The sequence below is a fragment of the Sarcophilus harrisii genome, chromosome 1 (genome assembly GCF_902635505.1).
Source record: "Sarcophilus harrisii chromosome 1, mSarHar1.11, whole genome shotgun sequence".
Taxonomy (NCBI): domain Eukaryota; kingdom Metazoa; phylum Chordata; class Mammalia; order Dasyuromorphia; family Dasyuridae; genus Sarcophilus; species Sarcophilus harrisii.
In genome coordinates this window covers 657622062-657631345 of record NC_045426.1, presented here as the reverse complement: position 1 = coordinate 657631345, position 9284 = coordinate 657622062, and the positions used below count along the sequence as shown (strand labels likewise).

Genomic DNA, 9284 nt, shown 5'->3' with positions numbered 1-9284 from the left:
TAACTCTGTCTCCATCTGCCAAAACACTGACCAGTCTCTATCTGCCAAACCACCCAGCTGCCTAGCTCGGTTGTGTTCATTCACCAGAATATTTGTGACCTGCCAAACTGGAGAGCCACAGATTAGAATCCCAGCTCATGCGGGATTAATGCCTCGCAGGCTGGGGTGAAAACTGGGGAGAGAAATAACCCTTGTTCTTAAAAAGGTTCTAGGGGCACTGCCAGCCTGAGCTCACCTTGGCTTAAAGATCTCAGCAGGGAGGGAGAGAGGGCACAGAGCTTCTCACCTCTGAGGCTTCTTCCCAGCACCCTTCTCTCCCAGACCCAGGAAAGCTCTCGTTGTTAAGGGGATTCCAGGCTCACCTTCCATGTTGTCCTCTGGAGAAAGGGCACGCCTGGCCAGCTTCCTCTGAGATAGACTCGGGGCAAGATCAGGTCCTTGGGCATCCTCCCTGGGCAGAACCTCTGTGAGGGGGGAACATGGCTATTTACTGGTTCTTGTGTCATTGTGTCTACTCAGCTTTGGAGGAGCAGTTCTCACATTACAAGTAAAGAGAGAAGAGCCAGGAGTCCAGGAAAGAAAGAATATAAAACACCTTTAACTGGAATTCCTCCCCAGACCCTCTTAGCCTCTGGTGCCTCAGTCAATCATCTCTTATTCATCGTACTTATAGCTTGCTTTGTATATTTTTATTTGCACCTGGTTTCTCCCATTGGATCATGAGCTTCTCCAAGATGGGGACCAACCCCAGCACTTAGCCCAGTTCCTGGCACATAGATGTTTAATAAATGTTTATTGACTGATTGGCTGTTTGTGCCACAAACAGTCCCCAAGGGTTTTTAATGAACCCCTGGATGATCCGGAGGAGAAGTGGGAATATGGTAGGGAAGGAAGATAAGGGAGGTGCTTCTAGTTTCTGGGCTCCCTCCCTCAGGTCTTGGGGGGAGAAGAGAGAGAGAAGGATAGACAGAGGGAGGAAGGAAGGGAGCTTCTTTTGCATGAATAGCCTAAGTGGGACAGTCTAATATGGTCTGATAGGACCTGAGAAGTTTCCTGGGTCCCAAGGGTATGGGTGAAGCAAAAGGAAGGGGGGAGCAAAGGGTGGCCCAATTGTCCTTGGCAAGAAAAGACAAGATGAGGGGAGGACACTGAGCCTCCCCACCTCCCACAAAGTTCCCATAGGCCTTCTAACTACTGTTGCTAAAGGGGAGTGTCCACTTCTCTTCTCCCTTTATATGAATTCACTTGGTGACCTTATTAGCTCTCTATGCTAATGATTCTCCAATCTACTTATTCAGCCCCACTAATGTGTTCTTCAGTCTCACATCTCCAACTGCTTATTTAGACATCTTCAACTCAATAACAACAGCTAATATTTATATATAATATCATATAATATTATATAAAAAATATAATATTTATATATCTAATATATATTACCATATGCCAGGTACAAAGATTGCCCCATTTGATCCTCACAACAACCCTGGGAGGTAGGTCCTATTATTATCCCCATTTTCAGATGGGAAAACTGAGGCAAAAAAAAGGTTAGATTACTTGCTCATCACACAGCTAGTAAAAGTATCTGAGACTAGATCTGGTAGGAAAAACTGACTTCAGACTCAGAGCCCTTGCACTGTCGCGCCCCTAGCGGCCAAGTCCAAAATAAAACTCATCATCTTTTCCCCACAGGTTTGGATCAAATGAAATAACTGAAAAACACCTTGCAAATCTCTCAGAGCTTTATAAACATTAGCAATAATAACAGCATCCCCTAATTCAATATATTTTGTATATATTTAAATGTGAATATGTTGTCTTCCCTGATAGAATACAATAATTTCATTAATAGTTATTTCATTTTTCTCTTTGTATCTTTAACACCTATTTAGCATAGGCACATAATGGATAATTAACAAATCTTTGCTATTTGGTCAGTTGACTAATTGAAATTCATTCTCTTTATAACTCCCAGGACTTTTAATGTCAGCTGAAGAAGTTGAGAAAGAAGAAGGAGGAGAAGGAGGAGGAGGAGGAGGAGGAGGAAGAGGGGGAGGAGGAGGAGGAGGAGAAATAGAAGGAGAAGAAGAAGAAAACCTTAAGGAGGTGAGGGGATAGCTCTGTTCAAACATCTGCAGATGCAGATCATGGATGAGACCTGTTACTTCATTCTGCTCGTCCCCAGAGGAGAGAACTGGAGACAACTTAAAAATGGCAGAAAATCAAATATCACTCTTGAATCTCAGAGCAAACTCCTAATCGTGAAAGTGATACCCAAATGGAAAGGGCTGTCCTCGGAGGTAATAGAAGCTGGATGATTCTCAGTGGAGATCTCACATGGGGGCTTCCAAGTTCAAGTACCAGTTGAATGAAATGACTCTCCCATTTCTTTGATCCCATGAGTCTGAAATTCTGGGAATGCCTGGATCCCTTTGAGCTCCTTTTGGCTCCACTCTCATGGTCCCACTCCCATGTTTCCTAGGTGTTGATGGCCCATGCCATCAGCTACTAGACCGTGACCCTCAGAGGGCAGACATGGTGTTTTCTCTATCACTCGTTCCCTCCCGGTCAATCAAAGCCCAGAGAAAAACACACAGGCAGTCTGCTTAGTGACCAGGGGTTGAATTGAGTTCCTCTTGAAACTCCCGACTTTGCTTCCACCTCCGCAGGCACCATGCCTGGAGACAACCCTCTTCCAGGGAGGACACCAGGCGGGGGCTGGAGGGAGAGGGCAGTGGGGTTGCTTTGGCCTGGCTGGCAGGACCAGTGAGTCATCCCTAGTCAATAAACACTTTGTCTCTATTCCTGGAAACCTTGAAGGCTTGGGTCTGGGGCTTAGGATTTTCCGGGGGTTCTGACAGGGCAGGGACCAGAACTGGCAGGGTCCCACTCCTGGAAGTGACTGCCAAACTAGTCCATTAACCCTCTGTGGCCCGATGCTTCCTGGATACCACTATCCAAAGGTAGGATTTGGGCTCGGAAGATTTTGAACGATGGGGAAGATGGAAACAGAGGGTGACAGCAATAATAGTGATGGTAGTGATGGTGATGATGATGAGAACCAGCATTTATATAGCACCTCAAGGATTGCAAAACACAATTATTATTACAATCCTGGGAGGCAGTTGCTATTTTTATCCCCATTTTACAGATGGAAAAACTGAGAAAGACCAGAGATTAGTGACTTGTCCAGAGTCACACATCTAGTAACTCTCGGTCTGAATGTGTACTCAGGTTTTACTGATTAAGAATCTATCATGCTAACTATGAACCTAGAAATCTAGCTTCCAGCTGCCTAGGATCCCCTAGTCCCCTAAAAGCACCCTACTAGCCTTCATCCTGACCCTAAGACCACTACTGTTCTAGGAGCCACACCCTTTATTCTAAACATAAAAGGGTAACTTATTTCAGCCCTACTCTATGTCTGGTGCCTAGTTTGCCCTGTATCCTAGCTCCCAACCCCTTCTCCTCCAGCCTATTCTCAACTCAGCCCTAAGAATAGTAGGAAGGAGGAGAGGGAAATAAAGGGATAAGAAGAGAGGCAGGGAGAGTGAAGTTGTACAGTTCAGTGGAAAGTACAGAGTTTCGTAGTCGGAGACTTGAATTTCAGGGTTGATTCTACCACTGAGTGGCATTTTACAGCTGAAGAAACAGAGTGACTTGTCCTGGACCACATCCAGGAAGTATGCAAAGCATCATTTGAACTCAGATCTTCTCGACTCCCCAGAATCCTATCCGCTCCACCACCCAGCTGGCCCCTCTCTGGGCCAAAGCTTCCCAATCTGTTAAATAGAGACAAAGCTTAAACAACCTACTTCATAAAACTATTGTGATAAATCAGAGGGATCCCAGTTCTGCCATTAATTCTCTGTGTGACTTTTGGCATTTCCCTTCCCCTCTCTAGCCCTCAGTTTCCCCATCTGTAAAATGAGAAGTTAAAAATGAATCTTTAGCACTCTAATTCTGATGGATGGAGTGTAACCCAGTCAAAAAGAGAGCTCAGGGACACGAGAGTACATGATTACCCTGAATCAGGGACAACCTGAAGCTGAAAGAGGGGCTCTATGGACAGAGCCTAGGGTATCATACTGCCAGGGATAGTAAGGGAAAAGTGGAGTCTGACTCTTCATCTCTGAGAATAGAGAGAACTTCAAAGGTTTAAACTCTGACTGACTTTGTTAGTAAGGAAACTACTCTGTCCTACTCCTATTTCTGTCCTAACTCAGCCTGCCTCTCACTCCCTTTGCTGATACAGTGAGATTGAACTTTAGTGTCATAGGTGTCTATGTATCCCAGAGATATCCTACAGTGTGAGTCCCTTGGCTTGCTCTCCCTCCGATCTATCCCTGTCTTCTCCTCAGATCTCATTCCATGCTAGTTAATGGTTTATATATCATAAACATCTTCTAGATTAAAAACTTCCTGATGACAGGGGGCTGACTCTCACTCACTTCAGTATCTTCCACAGCACCTCATATGTCTGAGAGATCAGTAATTTTGACCAAAGGTTCTTCCACCCTCATTCAAACCTCTTCTGCTTATAATCTCAGATTTGGAAGGAAACTGAGAAGTCTCTAGAGAAACTTCCCATCCAGGGCAGGAATCTTCTTTATGACCTCCCTGCCAGGGAATCATCCAACTTCTATTTAACCCTTCCAGTGATGGGGAAATAAACTAGAAAAGGGATTTCCTTGTAGATAGAGAATAAAAAAAGGAATGGGAATGAAATCTGTAGTGTTTAATTTTGCTCTTCTGATGCTACGGAGAATCTAAACATCTCTTTCACATGACAGGCCATTGGACAGTTGAAAAAGGGGTGCTCCTGAATCTTCTTTTCTCCAAGATAAATCCCCCCAAGTCCTTTCAGTGGATCTTCATAAGGAGAAGGCTCTCCAAGCCTTCTCACCATTCTAGTAAATTTCCTCTGGACTTGTTAGGCAATGTCTTTCTCAAACTGTTGAACTAAATACAATATTCCAGACAGGGTATGACCACAACAAAAGGCAACAGATACAGCCCTAACCTCCCTCTGGTCATTGGACATTTGTACAGCCTAAACTTGTAAGCATTTTTTTCTTAATGTCACAGTCTTGCTCGTTTTGAGTTTGTAGTCAATTAAGAGCGCTTAGGCTTTTTTTTTCCTCCCTTTTACATGAATTGCAGTTGCCAAGCATAGCATCTATGCCCTCAGATTTAACAAATGTGTCATCTATGCCTTCCCCCAAGCGACTGACAGAACCGTAGAACCGGCTGAAGACAGAGCCTTTGGACAAAAGACATCAGACAGACCCCCCTCCCCCGCGGTCCATCCCCCCCCCCACACGCCATCTCCCTGGTCAGAAGGTAAGAGATAAAGGCAAGGCAAAGGCAAGTCCCTTCTGGACTTCAGTTTCCTCAGCTGTCAGATGAAAGGGTTCGAGGGTAACTCTAGCTTCCTTGGGAGGCGCAGAGCGCCGGGCACCTGGGAGCAAGTAGCAGGAGCAGGGATTTCAGAAGGAGCTCCGGGGAAGCAGTGGGAGAGGTACATGGAAAAATGTAAGGAGGGGGGAGGTTTGAGGGGAGCGCCAAAGGAGGCACGAGGCACAAGGTCCGGGCCAGCGGGATTCGGGCCCGCTTACCCGTTTACCCCAGTCCCAGCCCCGTCCCGGGGCCCAGCGGCTGGCGCAGAGGCTGCGCGCAGCCAGCGTCCTCCCGAGCAGGACCAGGGCCAGGGGGCATGGGTAGGGGCATGGGCTAGGGCTGAAGCAGCTCTCTCACCTGGGGCTCCCGCCAGCTGGGCGGCGGCGAGGCCCAGACACAGGAGCTGCAGGAAAGCCGCCATGGCCCGGACCGGGCTGTCCGTCGGGGGTAGCTGGGCGCGCTTCCAGGCGGTACCCGACCCGCGGCGGCTCCTCTCCTTTCCCTTCCTCTCCCGGCTGTGCTCCGCCGCGCGCCGCGGTACCCTGGGAACTCCTGGCTGAGACCTGGGAACCTCTGGCTGCGCTCGGGCAGTAGCGCGCTTTTCCCTGCTCCCCCGCCCGCTAGCCCCGCCCCAATTCTCCCCCCTTCCCCACGTTAGGGTGGCTCTGGGATGTGGGTGGTTTTTTTTTTTTCTTTTTTCAAACAAAGTTGTTCATTTCTGAAGTTTCACGGCTCTTACACCTTCTAGCCCTCATCCCCGGGACTGGCCGAATGAGAACTGGGGAGGCTAAAGTGCTGGGGACCTGGGTTTTCCGCCTGGCCCTGGCCCTGCCCTAGCCCAGGGGGCTGCTGCCCACTCCCCACCTCCAGCGGGCCGTGTGGCCCCAAGCCCCTGGCCGAGCCTCTCTGGGCGGGTGCGAGATGAGCGCGCCCCACCTCTGCCGCAGCCTCTCCGAAGCGAGGCGGGGGCTCTCCGTATCCTCTGGTAGGTTGAGAGGGGAAGGAGGTGGTACTGGAGGCTGAGGGAAATTGCAGCTGTTCTTCCACGTCCCACACCCAGGTCTGTCCTGGCTTGGTGGCCCTCTCCTGTTTGCCTCTTCCCCCCAAGGGACAGGAAAGAAACTTTGGGGCAAATCCCCTTCTCCCTGGACACATCCTCTCGACGCCCTCCCGGAGAGTGTCTCACCCGCAGGTGGCTTAATGACACAGGGAGTGTTCGGGAAAGAGCACCCGGCTTGGGTTCCAGGCCTGCCCCAACACTCTGCAACTTTGTGCTTGTAAGGAAGTCATTTCAAAAAGAATCATTGACTCTGAGCTGGAAGGGACCAAAAATCAACCACCCACCCCCAATTTTCACTTGGGTGAAAAAGAACTCATGTAGAAACCGAGTTTCGTTTCTTGCCTATGTCACACAACTCATAAAAAGCTGACTCATGTTCTGAACCCAGGCCCTCAGAGCCCCGACTCAAATGTGAGTGCCATCCCTCACTTCCATTCTTTGCTCATCTGTAAAATGGGGACAATAATCCTTGCACTGCCTATGGTTTAGCTGTCAGGGAAAAGATGGGGAACAGATTTCTAGACTCCTCCCAGGAGACAGCTGCAGTTTATCTCAAGGGGCCTTCTCTGAGCCAGTATCTTAAGGGTATGAAGCCCCTGTGAAAGGCATAGAAGTAATGACTTTGGAGGAGGCCTTACCTTAAGACTACCTGGATTAAGCTCCTGCCTCTGATACATGCTAGCAAGCTGTATGAGCATGAACAAGTCCTCAAAGACAGTAAATCACAGACATCTGCCAATCTGGGCCTGTGGAAGGAAGTTCCACACTGGGAGTTTCCTATAAAGAAATCTTGGGAGTGGGTCAAAGTCATTTCAGGGTAGCTGGTTGTAAGGAGAGCCTTTTTACACTGTGTCAAATATGTGCAAATTAATCCTTGTAGCAGGGGATGGAGGAAGGGAGGGTTCCCCCTTAGAAATAAGGGGATCTGCCCTAAATTGTATGCCATGGGGAGTTATCCAGGGCATCTTCTGACCTGGGAGTCATTGCCTTCTCTCTTATATGTAAAATAGAGTTCATAATTATTGCATTAAATTCTAGAGGTGTAAGGAAAGCATTTTGGGAACCTGAAAACACTAGAGGAAGGAGAACCCATATGGGAGGACAGGGTCCTGTAGAGACACCTTTGCTATTCTTCTGCTCCTCTGGGAAGCTTCCAGGACCATCCAGGAGCTTTGAGTCACATGGACACATGGTGGTTGTGGATTGATGGGAGAGGATCTGGGCAGGGGGATCTGACTCTAGCAAACATAGCTTTTTTTTTTTTTGCTTTCTGTATGGGCAAATTGGAGGATCATCCCTTTTGACACCCTTAGCCAAAGTTTCCAGATATCACTAAGCTTAGGTTGGTAAAGTACATCTGAACCTTTCTCTTTCAACTCTATCCTATCTGGGAATGAGACAAAGGCTTATTTTTCCCTTCACATCAGCTTCCTCCTGGTAATGAGAGAAAGATCCATATATTAATTAACCACCTACTTTTGAGCTATCAAGACAATGCAGTTTCCTTATGATCCTGTCCATATCAGGGCCACCCCAAGCCAGTTCTAAAGTCTCTCTGCTTCCTTCTATGTGTCTTAATCCCTCTTGTTTTATCCCTCAAGTATCCTCTGGGCAAGAAAGAATCTCTTGAAGTCTGATGGGTCTGAGATGATTAATGTTTATTTTTTAGGGAGTGGGAGAGATTCAAGGGGTTCTCTTTGGCCCCCAGTCCCATTAAAGAGCCACCACACATTCTGTGCCAGGGTAGCCAGGCAGATTCAGGTGGAATTTCTTCTGCACGTCATCAGGGACAAAGCGTCCAGCCACAAAGTGGTACTTCCCTGAAAACCGACCGGCACATTTCTTGGGGGCAGCCAGGGACACCAGGACCTCGGGGCTGATCCCGTCTTCATTGCCCATCTCCACATCCCATCCTGTTTCAGGAGGAAAGAACCAAAGGGAGAGAGGATAAGTTGTTACCAGGCCTGACCAACCCCACCCCAGTTCCTAGAGGCTCCCATCTCGATCAGAGTTTAGTAGATTAGCACAAGAGAGTCAGGGAAAGATTTTTAGTCCTAGTTGGTCACTGGTCAGCTCTATTATCTTGGGCATATTATTTCCCTTCTCTGGGGCCTCAATCTTCCCATCTGTCACATAAGAGGGTTGGAGTGGAGGTCTTCAACTAAGTTGTATTTCCATTCTGATATTCTAAAATTCTTTGGGTTAAAAAAAAATGCTTCAGGATCATCACTCTCTGAGAAAGATCTCCTAGCACCCTAGAATACTTTCCAGGTCCAGCTTTTTCCAGACAAGCCCCAAGTGGAAACAAATAGCAAATCTGGAAAAGTTTGTAATTATACTTTTTTTAAAAATCACTAAGCTCGGGGCAGGTAGTTAGGGTAGTGGATTGAGCACCAGCCTGAAGTCAGGAGGACCGGAGTTCAAATGTGATCTCAGACTTCATGGCTTGGTGACCCTGGGCAAATCACTTAACCCCAATTGCCTCAGGGGGAAAAAAATCACTAAGCTCTGGAAACCCATCGTGACATAGCATTACTACTAGGAGGCATATACTTGAAGGAAAGCAAAAGGGAAAGTCACATATATATATATATATATATATATACACACACATATGTATGTATATATAAAAGCTTGTTTTGTAATAGAAAAAAATTAAAAGAAAAGTGGGTGCCCATCAATGGGGAATTGGCTGAACAAGCCAGTACATGAATAAAAATGAATAATTACTGACCCCTAAGAAACAAAGAATTCGGAGAAACTTGGAAAGACTTATATGATCTGATGCAAGATGAAATAATCAGAACCAGGGGAATAATTTAAA

The 9284-nt window shown here is 47.3% G+C and overlaps 2 protein-coding genes across 3 annotated transcripts in view; both read right to left on the bottom strand.

Annotated features, from left to right (window-relative positions):
- CILP2 (cartilage intermediate layer protein 2) overlaps nt 1–6008 on the bottom strand; it is a 21410-nt gene extending 15402 nt beyond the window's left edge. Inside the window, exons 1-2 of the mRNA XM_023496813.2 lie at nt 5758–6008; nt 363–464 (exon numbers count right to left, since the gene is read on the bottom strand). Coding sequence (XP_023352581.1) covers nt 363–464; nt 5758–5821 — 166 coding nt within the window. The 5' untranslated portion in view covers nt 5822–6008. The remainder of the gene's footprint in view (nt 1–362; nt 465–5757) is intronic.
- Nucleotides 6009–8098: 2090 nt separating this feature from the next.
- Nucleotides 8099–9284, bottom strand: part of YJEFN3 (YjeF N-terminal domain containing 3) — a 31305-nt gene continuing 30119 nt past the window's right edge. For both annotated transcript variants that reach the window (XM_031947917.1, XM_031947918.1), the window contains exon 6: nt 8099–8373. In XM_031947917.1, coding sequence (XP_031803777.1) covers nt 8174–8373 — 200 coding nt within the window. In that variant the 3' untranslated portion in view covers nt 8099–8173. The remainder of the gene's footprint in view (nt 8374–9284) is intronic.